Here is a 16,241-nt window from a genome sequence, read left to right as displayed (position 1 = left end):
TTTTAGCAACTTCCATTAACTACTAAGATATGCCAGAAATAAACTAATGTCATAAAAATAATTTTAAGACTAATTACCAAGTTATAAATATTGCATAAATTTGCTTATTTTATCAGGTAAATATAATATGGATAAATAAGTAGGTTTAGTTTCTCTTTCTCTTTGTATGATTAGTAAGTAGGATGTAGCTAACACTGAGGGTTTAAATAGAAATATGTTGTGATATAACTTGTAGCTCTTTATTATTATGTGATAGTTTTCATATTGTTAAATCTGTGTATAAAATGTTAATTAAACTTTAATTGAAAAATACATATTGCTGATATGCATTGTACAGAAAAAAGACACTTTCTCATGGGTTTCCATGCCATTGAAAAATGTATTGTAGATTCAATTACATGTTTTTAGTTTACCTACTGTAATTTTTGTAATTCTATAATTTTTAATTTTTATAAGTGCAGCACACAATTTGTAAACCGTCTGATTCAGAGGTGTTGGTAAACCGGTATTTTGAATTTCTTGTCCCATTTTTGGGCCAGGTCTGTATGATGGACATTGCTTAGATAGAGGCTACTGATAAAGTCATGTTTGGAATCTTTTTCCTGTTTTGTTGACCTTACATACAGGAAAGACATAAGACATTAGGTGGACAGTATGAATAAGAAGGTAAAATGTGTTTGTGAGTACTGCAAACTCAACAGTCGTGTGAGTTTGAGTACTTTAGGGCGTTAAGGATGCATGCAGTTGAAGAGAACAAAAATGAGATAATAATATATGGGTTATTGAATAGTCAGAGTGTAGGTAGAAGTGGAAAGTGACGAGAAAGAATGATATGCTGGTGGTGGCTGTGTCTGGTAGCTAAATCAGGATGGTTGACTAATTAGTTTTATGTTTCACTATTTCAGAATAGAAGTAATAGAGCCTTGAAATACTGTATTAAGAGTGGGTGATAAAAATTATAAGAGAAAGGAAACAAAATGCTCAACAAACATGAGGCATATGGAGTATGGTCTATGCAAGGGAGTTGTACATGCAAATGTGATAGTAGTATTATGATGGACTTGATTAACTTTGAAACTTTGTATAGTTATTGACAAATAATGCATTTTTAAGAGTTACAGTGGCTTATTCCCATCTTAAAAGAGTGCTTTATATTGCATGTAGTTCACTACTTTTTTTGTAACATTGTTGTCTTTTGTTTTGTAGATCAATTGATCACAAAGTGTATTGCGGAGCTTCATAGTACAGAGGAGATGACTCGTTGTGGCTTTTCACTAGCTCTAGGGTTCCTGCCAAAATTTATGCTAACTGGCAAGCTTCAACAGGTATGTTTCTGGTGCATAAAGTAGCATACAGGTATCTGAACATAAGCTGTATTTAATTTTTAAAAGGGATTATGATAACATCAACTTTGCATTAACCACAAAAAAATTAATACCCTTTAGTTTTTTTTGTTTGTTTGTTTTTAGTTTTATTTTTCACTAGAGCATATCTTTGCTACAACAGCTTTCAGTTGTCAGACAAGGCAAGCCCGGAGTCTCCTGTGACATCCTCAACGATACCTGATTTCTTAAGTGCGCATGGCTTTTTCTGTCTTCTGCTCATTTTCTTTTCCCTTTTACTGAGCAGGTGAATTTATTCTACAGCTAAGATCCTTAGCATCGATTGAAACAATTGTGTGAATCTTTCCTTTGTTCTCTTACTCAGTGTTAAAATGTTGATCTCCCATTCTTGAGGACATTTTGATCTTAGGATCCACATTTCTTTCTGTTCATGCCATTCGGATCGCTTCTTACCATGCGTTGCTGAATATCTTCAACATTCTGTATTTAAAAAACATAGATTTTATAAGTGTATCTGAAGTTGACAGATCATAAGTCATGACAGTAACTGGTACTATGTTTTTTTTTTTTTTTTTTTGCCTTGGACCAGAACATCATCAGGTATCATAGCTCCAGTCCCGCAACTAACTTGTGTTGAAGTGAGAAACCTTTCAGACTTTTATCAACCCCAGTACTTAGAAATAGAGACAGCTTTGTGAAAACACTGTTCTCAGGTCTTTCGGTTTGTTCAGAGATTCGAAACAGGAGCACAAATTACCAAAATTAAGGGACCTTGAACACAGGTCTGTAACACTCTTGCCTTCCTTTTAGAGTCTACTACATCTGTGATAAACTCCTATCCTTTACACAAGTCATTGTTGTCTGATGAGATTCTGTGAACAGAAGTGACAGCAAATGGAGAGGCATTGTCACTTCTTTTGGAGCAGAACCTAGAGGGAGAGTGCTGCCTTTTACATGCCAGAATAAATTGTTGCTACCTGCAAGTGAATGGGGAGCTGTTTGACTCCATTGATTTGTTTCTGGGTCTGATCTTGTTGCCTAGATGTTTGATAAACTTTTTAGTAGTTTTTATAGCTGCCTCTTTCTTTGAATGTGCATATTAAACCCACCCCATGTTTACATTCTTTGAATGTGCATATTAAACCCACCCCATGTTTACATTATGACGTTTGTGTGTACAGAAGACTCCTTTTCTTAGTGTTTTCCTAAAGATTGACCATTTTTCTCATATGAGATAATAAATCTTTATTCGCCTTAATCTTGTTGTGACATATGTAACACTACTACACATTGTGTGTTAGGCTGTAAGCAAAACCAACATCAAGTGTGGTAATCTTTTGTTGCAATGCATCTTCTACAAGCACAAGATTAATTGCTGTAGCAGAAGGACACACCTTTCCCTTTAGAAAGGGTTAAGACCATCTTCTTTGAGAATTCCACAATGGCTGGTTGATCAGAGCTCTGCCAGTATAAGAACTGAGAAATCATTTAAAATGTCAGCACAAGTTATCAGTGTGGGTACAATCCATCTGCTGGCTAGTAATTCCACTGCCTGGATGCCAATAAAGAAATTTGAAGAAACTAAGCAAAACTCAGCAATAAACATAATTAAAAAAGCTCTGGCTAGGAAGAACATTGCAGCTGTTCTGCAGAAAGTGGTTCAGGTTTCAGCTTTAGTATAGAAAAAAACTGGTGTAATATGTCAAATCAAATAAAAGGCTGAAAAATGATAGAAGTATTACGTAGTTATTCAGATGTGCTGATAAAACTGCAGACAGAAATCAGAGGTTATAATGTGGGAAACACTGGCTGAGCACAAGGTTTCTGAAGAAGAGCTGTTTCAAAAAATACTAGAGTTAGAAGACAGGGCATGCAGGGAAAATTTGAAACTTTTGCTGTACAAGAGAAACTGGAAGGAAGTGACTACATTAATTTTAGGAAGGTGTTTTACTGCAGGATTTGTTAATTGAGATAGCACATTGTATATATGCTGCAAATCTGACCATGAGGAAGCAGATGAGGCTAGTAATAGTAAAGATACAGTCACATCAACATAAGGAGTTTCTCTTGACAAACTGTGGACATTAGAATGTTTGTGGGAAATTACTATTCGATGTACACAAGGCAGAAGAGAAGCAAGTTTATTCCAGTAGTCAGGGAATGTTGAGAGGCATGCATGACAAGTCGCTGTATCTAGCTGTTTTCAGAATATTTTTTGCCTTGAGGATCAAAGACATTGTTTGATATAGAATAGGTTAGAGATGAAATAAAAAAACTTAGCCAGCAAGCTGAATGGAACTCTGCTTCTCAGTCCTGTGATGGTAACAAATCCCAAAGATAGACTTTGTCAGTGCAACCCTTTCCATTGTTCCAAAGGTGAATGCATGAATGACAGAAAAAAAGCCCAGGACCTGACTAGAAGAATTAGGAGTCCCTTGGACTTGAACCAAAAACTCTTCTTGGGAGACCGAGATGATCAGGAAAAAGACAAACAGCATTGTGAAATTAATGAGTAAACGGGAGAACTGGCATATGGGCTGTGGTTCTGCAAGATGTAGTGGCTGAAAATGACTCATGATTTGTTGACTGTGTTAAACTGGTGGACAAAATATAAAGTAGAAACCCTATCGTATCACATTAATATGTAGAAGGGCTATGAAGGGATTGAAGAAGTAACTGCTGGTAAAACAATTCTTGTTCTTATTTGTTTACAATTTCCTGTATGTATATTGCATGTTATATTGTAAAGCAGTTCTTGTTGTGAAGTATTTTAAATGTGTGGTGGGAGAATTTTATCAGCGGCTGCCATATGTTGTACTGACATAGGTCTTAATTGTAATGTATCTAAGCTTTGTAACAAGATAGGAAAGGCTGAAAAGAAGCAAGTTAAAGTCAGTATGTTGTGATATTGGGCATTGATCATATTGTCATTGATCATAATGTATGTAGTATTAAAATATAATAATTTTCCTTGTTTTATTAGTTCAGAGCATCTTAGGTGTGTACAAGACCGTTCTTCCATGGTCAACTACAAGCCTATCCAAAAATCCCCATTCAGAAGTTCCTTCCAGCCTCAGGAAGAGCAAGACACTATAGACCATGGAATAATTTAAAGCTACCTGTCCAGTTATCCAAGTTTGCCTTAAAGGTTGCAAGGGTTGTACTTTGTTTGACATATAGTAGACGTTTGTTCCTCCAGCGAGAATCCCAACCTGTCATGCCAGCATGTCTTCTTTATCTGTTGATGAAAATGTTTAATCCCCTTAGTATGTGAAGTACCATTTGTTCTGTGAAACAATGGGAGGTTAAAGTGGATTTAATATTTCAGGGGTCAAAATGTTAGACAGAGATCCCCATGGAGAAATCTGTAAGAGACTGAGTAAAGAGAGAAGGCTGCCAGTCTGTCTTGATAACTAAGATTTTTGAGGCCACTGATCTCTTTTAGTTATGAATCTCTGAGGTCTCTCAAGTTGAGTGATATGGTTAGACAAATACATGACAGAAGGTACATTCTATTCACCAATGAGTCGGATGAGATATGAGTAAAGGGGGGAAATTAAGACTTTCTGGATCTAATGAAGATGCCTTTGGAAATTAGATTTGCCAGATAGAAGATTTTCTGAACTACTGTGGAGACATGATGGATGAACGATAAAGAATTAACAAGGGCATCTGGGTTCCTTACAACAGTGTCGTATTGAAGGGGGTGTGTCACCTATATGGTGTATGAAAATGTTTTATTTACCAAAATGGACCATGCTACAATTTTTGGTGGCTAAACTATAGAGAAGAGTTTTTAAGCAAACAGGCTTGAAAAACAAGAGCAAAGGATGAAAAGTATGACATTTTTTTTTTTTATCTTGCTTTTGCAAAACTGATAGCCGCTTTCCCCATTAAAACTGTTTTTCTTTCAGTTGGAAATGAGTTTGTGAAATGAGTTTGTAGGTGCAAGCAGTTAATCATGATAAGACTAAACTGTGTATTATGAGGGAAATCTACAACTATTCTTCCTTGTATTTACAAAACTACTAGCTTTTTATGAGCACCTGCCTTTAACTGGAGACAGGAAGTCTGCAGATGCAAGCAGTTAATCATGAGAGATCTGAACAGTGTGTTCTAACTAAAATTTGTAAGATACAATATTAATCTTTAAGGCAATATTGGCAAGCTGTTCATTGAAACTAAATGAAGTTTGAAATTGTAGTAACTAAATTGGTGTACAAGCAATTGCATCCATAGCAGGCTTGTTATTTAATGTATTAATTACAACAGTGTATTTATTTAAGGGTAGTCAGTGCACTTTCTTATGGCTAAAATGTAATGTTTACTGAAAACATGCAAATTGTTTTTCACATTTGGGAAGGGACTAGAGATAATATAAGAACATACAGAAAGTATTCTAAGAACTAAACCAACATGAGAATGGAAAAAGAAGATGCTAATGATAGGGAGGACTGCAGTTAGGGGTACAGAGAATGCAAGGGGGGCTGTAATTTACTGGAGAAAACTGACAAAGGAACCAAGGTATTGGGAACAAATAACTAGAGAGGGAAATATAATAAAAGAATGTGAAAAGGTGAAGAAGACATTTGGACTGCCTTCCCCATCAGGGATTGATATCAGAATACAGGCAAAGATAAAGGGATAGGGGAATCCGAACTGAAAGACTTGCTCTGGTAGAGTTTTTAGTTGAATCTACAACAGTAGTTACTGTTGTAAAAATGAATAATTAATAGGGCATATAAAATATTGCACAATAATCATAGGAATCAGTCAGTTGAGTTTAGAAAAGATTAGGAAAATAGACTGGATAATTAATTCACAAGGAAGTAATGGGAGTACATATGTATTGCTCCCAAATATACAACAAAGTCTAGAAGTTGGAGGATTTTTGCTTGAAAGTGTTTGCATATGTATTGTATACACCAAGCAGACTCCAAATAATTTTTCCTCGGGTAGATGGCAAATATTAGAGGTGAGATAGGGAAGAAAGAGGTAACTGGGAATATATGTTTTGAGAGTGTAAAGAGTTGGCAGACTTTAAAAATTCCCTACAGAAATACTGGGTGAGCAAGTGGCTGTAACTAAGGAAATGATTCTTTGAGTTGGGATACACAATCTGAATTGCCTAGAAGTAGTAAAGCATTGTTAAATTTAATTCTAGTGGCTGTCAAAAAAGCAGTTACTAGAAAATGGAAATCGGAGTGCAAACCAACCATATTTGAAGTAATGAATATTGTAACAGAGATAAAAGAACTGGAATTGGGATCTTTAGAAAAGAGTAAGACCAAATTGCATAGAAAAAATGGAAATTGTGGAAGCAATACATGCAGAATAATGTTGTGGAACAGTTGTGAGGTTTAAGGGAAGGTGGGAATTAACCAACTTGTGTAAGGTTGGATTCATTATATTGTATATGAGAATATTTCTGCTCTATAGTGTTTGCAACTGTGAGCATGTTAGTATGGTTAGTCTTCTTTTATATAAATGTAAGCTTCCCAGTGTGAGAAGCGATAGTTCAATAAAGGTGTTAAAAAAAGTCACCCACTGGATAGCTAGCTGGCTGGCAGGAACCAAGAATTTACAATAGGGGAGTCTACCATGCCCCAAAAAACTCTGTTCACTAGTGGAGTCCCATAAGGCTTAGTGCTGTGGCCATTCCTGTTTGACATTTACTTCCCTGAAGTCAGGGCTAATGGCAAAGCCCTCAGGCTGATGAAGTTCACTTAAGCTTGCAGATTAGGTATAGGAATTGAATCCCCCAAAATCATGAGTACCTTCTGTGATGTCCGGACTGCCACCAATTGGATGTGACATCCCTTATTATCTTGGGTCAGTAACTAAGGAGCTTCAGTCCTCACAACTGACTACAATGTGAGACTGTCACTTAAACAGGAGTAACATTTCACAATTTTTCCATAAGAGCACAACAGGAACACACTCAGTAATCTGGGACTGGACTGTACACTTCTGCCCACCCATAATGTAACTCCTTGTTACACACGTCAGAGTGATGTGTCCCAGTTTAAGACCTCTGATGCACTCACACTCAAAGTAAATTTAAATCTCACACATCCAAACACTTCTGGGAAAGACTGATACAGATTTCCACTTGTGTCCCTTCCCCAAAATAATACTGCAATTCTGCCACCAATGAGAGTGTCTTCATGCCCTTCTAAAGGGGTGTACAATTATGACAATTAAATATCAATATAAATGATAGCTATGACCAGAGCACCCAGGCCTTCGAGGGGACCTAGGGAGTATCAAACAGGTATAAACACTGTTTAATCTCTAATGAAAAACACCGATTTCCAGCCACACTGTAAAATAATGAAAAACATTTAATAAGTAAAATGACTACAAGAATTTAAATCAATGGCTTTCAATAAATACCAGAATTCAGTCACCAGAAATGTAAAATCAAACTGTAGGGTAGAAGTCCATCATTCTAGAAAAACTCTATCTGAATAACTAAACTTTCCTAATCTAACTAGAGAATATGTCCCTGATCTAATCTATAACATAACAGCAAGGCAAAGGCAGGCTTACAGTTTTTGGTGAGTTGCCTTTCATGGGTGCCCACTGACTGCAACTCTTCACTAATGGCTGCTCTTCACAAACTGCTCAGCACTAACTGCACTGCTTAACAGTCCCAACTGCCTTATTTTAAAAATAACAGTCAACTGTCTGAAAAAGTTATTTTTCCTATCAATCAGATGTTCAAATAATCACCTAGCAACCAGGAGCATTCTAATGACATCATCTACTGTTCCTCTGATTCTCCACAATACTTTAGCATTTCTTTCTCAGACATGCGCAATTAGAAATGTATCAAAATACTGTCAGATTCTGTAAACATTCTGTTTAAACAGGGAAATACTCAACATTTAAAAGTATTTACATTTTCACAATTAGGCATGATCGCATACAATAAAAGTTAATCTGAAAGTATGCACAAATCTCCTGCCAGACATGCTAACACGGGTGAGAATGTTTTCATTTTTTTCACACCTTCTAAGAAGGCCTAACATAGGCAAATAATCTGTGTCAGAGTCATTGTCTAAACCTCAATTCCAAGAAAATACATAACATTAGCTTTTGAAAGGATGGCCACCCCTGCAGTTTGCTACAATAATAATAATAATGCATCTCAAAGAGTAGACCCATTAGTCAGGCATTTGAGAATGCATGTAGACAGTGAATTGGCCTTTGACCATCATATGACTGCTGTGGTGAGGAAATAATTCTACTTCACATAACCTACTGCTACATGAATATAATATTCTGTATAACTGTTATTCTCAAGGATCTGCATCCCAAATCCCACTTTCTCCTTGAATTTCCCTCATGCTTCATTATCATCCCTTTCTACTTTGAATTGTAGCTTTCTGCTTGTGTTATGTGTATGAGCCTTAACTGTGTAGCTGTAAAATATCTCTTTACATCAGGTAATCTTAAACCTACTTGTTTTATTTGAAGGATCAGTTTATCCCCTGAGACTCTAGCCCTCTTCCTCTCCCAGATAAAATCCTTCCACTCTTTATTAATTACTGTCTACAACTTCTCCTCAAGGTTGATGAAAGTATGCCTGACCTGTGTATAAAACTAAAGGGACTAAAACAGTTTTACTGCTTACATCTTGTTATCCATATTCATAGACAAGAGCTTCCACTTTCTCATTTTTTGTATTATGTCTTGCATAATCTCTTCCCACATATCCTTAGCTGCCATAACAGAATACTTTTAAGCCATACTCCTAAATACTTCTTTTTATCATGCCCTCATAAATATGGATATTGCTGAACCAATTCATGTGTGGGTACATAATATGCAGCTATAACCTTTGTTTTTTATCTTCATTAATTTTATATCATGAAAAAAACTTGAAACTATCTCAGAATATTTCATAACACAGAGTTGTCCTTTTCTGGTTTTATCAGGTCCAAAATAATATTGTTTGCTCAAAAAGGATCACTCCCACTTTGATGTTTGCTTCTTATACCTTATATATCTTTTCAGTTAACCTTATTATTGTATCAGGGATTGCAAGTGTTTCCAGTGCCCCATCAATAACCCCCCCATCTTACTCTATGAATTCTCTCTCTGCATCACAACCTACCAACAATAGTGGTATTTTCTTACATTCTGCTTCCCACCGGATTATCATTCTTCTGTTAATGTTGTCAAATATTTTTTTCCCCTCGCCAAAACCACATTGATCTATATCTATCAATTTTGGCAGCACCCTTGCCATTTTTTTAGCCATTGTAGACATAAACACTTTATAATTATGGTTTAAAACTGAAATAGGTCTATCATAGCTTTTTTCAAGGATATTGGTGCACTCCCCCCCACACAAACACACAAACATTTTAAAGTACTGTTAAATGAAAACTTTCTAATCCTTATCACTTTTCTCCCTCTTAGCTTCCAAACTTCCACTGGGATACCATCTATTCCTGGAGACTTTCTTGCAGATTGGTTATATACATCACTGTTATCTCCTTTCCTCCTATCTTAATTATTAGGTGTTGAACCTTATCTACTTCTAACCTTGGCACATTTAAGTCTTCCATAAATATTTCTGTCTGTGCTTTTTCTTGATTTCAACATTCCCTCTGCTTTATGCAAATGTTCATAACATTTCTGAACTATCTTTAATACTGCTACAGAATCACTAGTAATTTATCTTGTTATAAGCTACCTAAGTTTGGCAACAAGTCTTTCTGCTTTCTGTAACCTAAGTCATTGTACTAAAAATGTATGTGCTCTGGAGTTTTCAAAACCTCAGTCTCTCTAAACTCATACCTATTGTCCAGATGGTCTCTTATTTTCTTCCCAGTACTCTGTAGTTACATCTCTTCTTGTTCTGTGAGATTCCCCTTATTCTGCAATTGCTTGCCCCTCTAAATAATTTTTATTACTTCTCTTTTCTTTTATTTCTACTCAGTTTTTAAATTCCACTTTTGTTTTATTCCACTAAATAGTTATACCTTCTAAAGAACTTTTTGTCTCCCCTAACCTTCCATTCCCAATTCCATAAATTCCTCTCTTTTTAATAGATAGATGGGGAAGTGTCAGTGTCTCCTTTTTGCTTCATTACCCTTCATTTTTGTCTTTGTTATTATTAGTGCATGATCTGAAATTGTTATTGGATGTTATTTTGCATGTTCCTGTGAAATGTAATTTCTGTGTAGTGTAGCCCAGTTGTTGTACCTTGGGGAATAATAGGTAAATTCTCTCTTGAGTTCCTACCACTGAAGCCATGTCTTCTATACCAAACATTTTCATAAATTCCTTCAGAAATCTGTCCTTATTTGTTACATTTTGCCTTCTAGGTCCCCAGATACATCCTTACTGTTGCAAATCATATTCCAGTCCCCACATGTAAATAGTATTCTCTGGTGAAAGATGATTATTTCTCCCAAACTTTTTTAAGATCCATGATAGCAGTTTTTAGGGGTGGCCACGGTGATGCAGCCGTTAACATTGTCACTTCACAGCAAGAGGTTCTGTGGTTTGACTCTTGGCTGGAGTCTGCATGTCCTCCCTGTGGTCATGTGGGTTTCCTCCTGGTGCTCTGGTTTCCTCCAACATTTCAAAGACATGCATTGGGTGGATTGGACATTCTGTATTGGCCATACATGAGAGTTTGTGTACGAGTGAGTGTACGAATGAACTACCATGGCAGGGCTAGCCACCCAGCTTTGTAAAACCTTGGATCGAGATGATTGTCACTGTTGAAGTAGCACTGCGACCCCATGTGCAAAATGGGAAAAGGGGTTGAAGATGGATGGCTGGAGGGATGGAATATCAGTTTTAGGTGGAATATAAGTACTTACCAGCATAATCCTCCTTTGCCAGTAGCCCCTTACTACCACAAATCTACCATCATTATGTTTGTTTTTCCTCTCCTATCACTATTGGGACTCCTCTTGCAATTAGTGTAAGTACTCTTCTTTTCCTTTGTCTCTGATTCTCCATTGAATGTCTGCCCAGAAATGCTACCTTTATCAAATTCATATGGTCACTTCTTTTCAAATGTGTCACCTGTAGCATTGCTATTTGCACTGTGCATTTCTTTATATAATTCAATACACGTTCTTTTTTGTCTGTACCTGTGAAGACCATTCACTTTCCAAGATAATATGGAAAGTGCCACCATTATCATAAGAGATTGTTATTCCCACCTATTATATCTGACAACTTTTTTGATGTCCTTTTCCAGCTTTTGTGATACATGCACCCACTAATGTCTGGCAGGTTGATCTTTTATACATTTGTTTCTTGTTCTCTTGATTTGAACCTAAGTCACATTTTACAAGACTTTTTGTTTTAATGAAAAGCCTCAAACAAAAAAGCAAACATCCCCCAGAACCTATTAACTTAATACAAACACAAAATTTTGTACATCTTCAAATAATAAAGTTTAACCTCTTAATAGGAACATTTATCCCAGATACAGCTGCACTCAGGCATTATCTGACCTAAAGCTAAGGTTATCCATGCTAAGACGCATGTCACTGCCTGTACTTTTAGTATGTGCTGTTTGTTCTTGTTTTATCTTTATTCCTGTCCCAGATGTGAAAAAACAAACATGCAAGCTTTCAGAAAGCATTAATTTTTAGCTCAACGAAAGCATTGCTCTGTCTTTTTATTGCCTTATAATCAGCTTTAATACTAAAAAGAGGAAAGAAGAGAAAAACCCACCTGTTTACTGTATATATGTCAGATATAGTGATACCTGAAAGTATTTTACTGTATAGCATGTAATTTATATCATGAAAAGTTTTATAGAAATACTGTTAAGAAGAGAAAATGTTTTACTTAGTTACATTTTTCTTCCTCTTCACTGACAAAGTCTCTCCATTAGCTTTTTTATTAGAAGAATGAGAATCACAGGCCCCTTTTGATTGATGGCTCACTTTTTGTTGAACACATTTTTGTGTTTCCTTCTCAACCTGTTCTGCATCAGAAAATTACTTTGATCATCCAAGAGAAAATATTTTGAAGACAGCTGGATACAGCAGGTTGAATCTCACAGCTGCCTTTTGACATTCACTGATTACTAGAATAAATTTGCTTCTCTTCTGCCTGGTGTACAGAGAATAATCATTTTCCGCAAACACTCCACTGTCACCAACATTTAATTTTTTGCCGTTCTGCCAGAGTTTTATCAGGATCAACTCTTTCTGCTGGTAGGATTGCATCTGTAATAATACAGGTCTTGGTTGCTTTCTCATGGCCAGGTTTGGTGTATACATGCAATGTGCGTTTTCAGTTGACTTATTCTGCTGTGGTGTCCAGTTGCTTATTTGTGCTTTTATAAAATTTATAAAGTCTGTTCCATCCAGTTTATCTGGTACAACAGAAAGGAATTCCCTGCTTCCTCTAATTCTACCATAATTTTAAACATATCTTCCTCAGCAATTTCGTAATCAGACAGACTTTTCTTTCCAGTTCGACCTCTGATTTTTGCATTTTTATCAGTTCATGTGAATGTCTGTTTAAAGTATCCTCTATTTTCTAGCCTTTTGTTATTTCAATAGATACAGTCCTTGAATGTTTTGTTAATTTTAATGAGCTGTGAGCACATTTGGCTTATTTTTCATCTACAATACTGGAAGCCATGTCTTGCACCAAAGCTGGAGCTTGAACAACTTTTTGCTGAACAGCTGCATGATTCTTCCCAGTCAGTGTTTTCTCCTTTCCCTTTCTACTTAATTTTTTTCAGACTGTCTTAGTTTCTTCTTTACTGGCATCCAGACAGTGTACTTACTACCCAGAAATTGAATTTATTAAAAAGTGGGCAGAGGTCCAAGCCCTCAGTTTCTTTTTCCACACTTGGGAAGCTGAAGTTAAGCTGTTGATAAATGTGCAACCATCTTGGAAGGCATAAGTGATGTACAGTTTTATACCTAATGTAGTGAACTTATGTCAAATTCCTTGGCCAGGTTGAGGTAGGCAATATGCAAAATTTTGCCTGTGTCTATTGCTTTGGTGACCTTCTCGAAGAAATCCATCAGGATGAGTAGTCATGACCTGTCTCTGAAAAACCCAGTTGGATCCAGTGTTTGATAGTTGTCTTTATCTTCATTTAACATATCTAGGATTGTTCTATTGATAGCATTACATATTAGACTAGTTAGCCTTATGGAGCAGTAGTTCATCTGTTGTGTGAATATCCCGCCTTGTGCACCAGGATAATCATTGCAGTCCTATTTGGGATGGAGCCTGTTGGGAGGCTGTGGCTAAATAGTGATGTCCTTCAAGGATGCATCTGCAGTCCTTACAAATGGGTTGTCCTGTTGTCAGGCAGCCCTTCGGTCGGCCGGATTCCAAAGTCTGGGTCTGGCCTCGGCTGGTGTCGCACTTCACCCGACGTCATAGCTGCAGTTATTCGGGTATAAAGGCATCAGCCGACGCCATTTTCCTCAGTCTTTCTTGCCGCGTGGCGCCTGAAGCAGAAGCTGTTCGCAAGTGCCGGTCGGTCAGAACCAGAGATTACTACTACCAAATTCTTCTACTACTACCGAAGACTTCTAAAAAGCTAAGTACCCCGTTGGGGACTCTTTCTTGCCTCAGCCGATGTCAGAAAAAGTGAATAACTGTTTAACTTGTGGGAAACAAATACCTCATAAAGATTTCCACTCTTACTGCTTACCTTGTTTAGGCCCAGACCACGACATAGCAGCTTGTCTAGCCTGTGCTTCTTTTAACTGACGGACGCTTAGACGTCGGTCGGAATTCACTGAGGAGTTTTTCGGCTCCGATTTTGCTTACATTATGCCGTCGGATCCTCCGACTACGCAAATATCAAAAAAGCGCAAGGAAAAGGGCCGAAACCGAGCAAGCGGTTCTTCCTTCAGCCGAAAACTTACCTCCTACCGAGGCCTCTTCCAACCTCGTGGAATCGGCTTCTGATTTACCTTCTGCTCAGGCAGTTTCTCAGGAATTATCTGACACTATCCCCTTGGATATCTCCACCCCTGCACGTGGAGCTGCTAGGCCACCTGCAGCCATGTCCATTAAGGCTTTTGCCAGGGCTAAAGCAGCTAAAACTACTAAATCTGTGCCTGCTAAGACCCCCTCTCACAGGCCTAGCTCTAGTTCACAAATGCTTAGTCTAGCAGAGGATCTCATTTCTTTAATCCGGGGATCCCAATCTCACACAGACAGGGCTTCTCACCCACCTCCAGAGAAGAGGCCTAGAGCAGAGCCCCCTGAACCAGTTTCTACAGATGATTCCTCTGATGATTCAGATAATACTAACCCTCCAGAGGCTTCTTTCTCATGAAGACTCTGATGCTGAAGAGTCCATCCCTTCTGCCTCTCCGCCTGAGGAATTTTCCTTTGGGGAAACCTTACATGCTATGAGGGAACAATTTCAGTGGCAGGGCCAGGATTTCTCAGACTCTAGGAAGAGGCTTAGAACCTTTCTGCATTTACCACAACATAGGCCTTTAGCCATTCCTCCAGTTCTCTCTGTTGTAGATGATGCATTTAATGATGCTTGTACTGCTCCTGATTCACTTCCACCGGCCCCTGCTAAGCCCGATAGGTACTACAGGGTTCCGGATACTCATCACCATTTGTATAAAGCTCCTTTTGCTCCTTTTGCAGATCCCGAGACTATCTCCCAGGGTCCTAAGGCTGTAGCAGCTACCTCTGCCAAAAAAACCCTCCCCTCTGAAAGGGAATCCAGGTCCTTAGAGATGGGGTAAAAAAGTTTACACTTCTGCAACTCTTTCAGCTAGAGCATTGAACTGTCAATTCCACATGATCGAGTATCAAGAATTTATGCTAGACCAGCTAACCAAAAAGTTGTCCTCAGATGAACCATTAGACAAAAAATCTGTTCAGGAAATGGTACATAACATTCAGCAGGTCAGTAACCATTCCTTAAAATGCGGCTATGATGCACTGGAAGCTTCCTTCAGATCAGCCATGACTGGCACAGTTATCAGAAGGCATGCATGGTTAAAAGAGCAGGCCTTACCAGACCATGTGAAATCCAAATTACTAGATGCTCCCATGGACAAGATCAATTTGTTTGGCTCTCCTGCACAACAGGTGCTCAAGAAGATGGAAGAGAAGGCAAAATCTGTCCAAACAGTGAAAGATTTCTTACAGGTTCAACCTCCAAGGTTTAGCAGGAATTGGCCCTCCAAGAATTGGTCCTTTCCCGACTCCTCCAGAGCCCAGAGAGGCAGGAATAGGCGTTCAAGAGGCCAAAGTCAATCCAGAGGTGCCTACAGGGGACGCCAGTGGCAGGGTAACAACCAGCGAGGTGCAGCCACGGACACAGCCACCACCACTACTACAGGACAATCACAGTGACTTGGTTCTAACACCGCCTACCAGGGAACAACTAAAAGCACCCTTGGGCGGGAAGCTAGCTTTATTTTCAGTAAACTGGCATTACATCACAAGAGTGCTGTAAGCCAAAGAAAACTGCAGAACCACAAATCCACTTCGAATCTTTTAATGAACCAACTCCACAGACCATACACATTAACGCAGTTGCACAGAACAATATACTAGCGTTTTCATCCAATCCACTTGGACTTCATCAGACAATGTACTAACATTTAATTACTCTATATATATTAAATGACCAACCCTCCAACCAATAAAAATCCCCCAAAGACATTTAAATTGGACCTATGAACCAACAAGCCTCATAAATATTAAAATTAAAATAATAATTAACTATAAAAAGTGCGTGTGCATAAACATCTAAAATATCTACATAGTTAAAACCTATGAATCACATAAATAAAGTGCATATGTATATACTGTTTGATTAGATAATTTATACAAACATTGTTGAACAAAGTGCTTGTGCTTGCTAACATATTGATGTTCTTGAACATAATGAAACAACTCCCTCTA

At 37.7% G+C, this 16,241-nt stretch overlaps 1 protein-coding gene across 1 annotated transcript in view; it reads left to right on the top strand.

Annotated features, from left to right (window-relative positions):
* The window catches only part of TBCD (tubulin folding cofactor D), a 3,708,267-nt gene that overhangs the window by 3,093,077 nt on the left and 598,949 nt on the right, over positions 1-16,241 (top strand). Inside the window, exon 27 of the mRNA XM_044068123.1 lies at positions 1,207-1,325. Coding sequence (XP_043924058.1) covers positions 1,207-1,325 — 119 coding nt within the window. The remainder of the gene's footprint in view (positions 1-1,206; positions 1,326-16,241) is intronic.

The sequence above is a fragment of the Protopterus annectens genome, chromosome 4.part0 (assembly GCF_019279795.1).
Source record: "Protopterus annectens isolate FY-2018-M chromosome 4.part0, PAN1.0, whole genome shotgun sequence".
NCBI lineage: Eukaryota > Metazoa > Chordata > Ceratodontiformes > Protopteridae > Protopterus > Protopterus annectens.
This window is presented reverse-complemented; position numbering and strand designations above follow the sequence as displayed.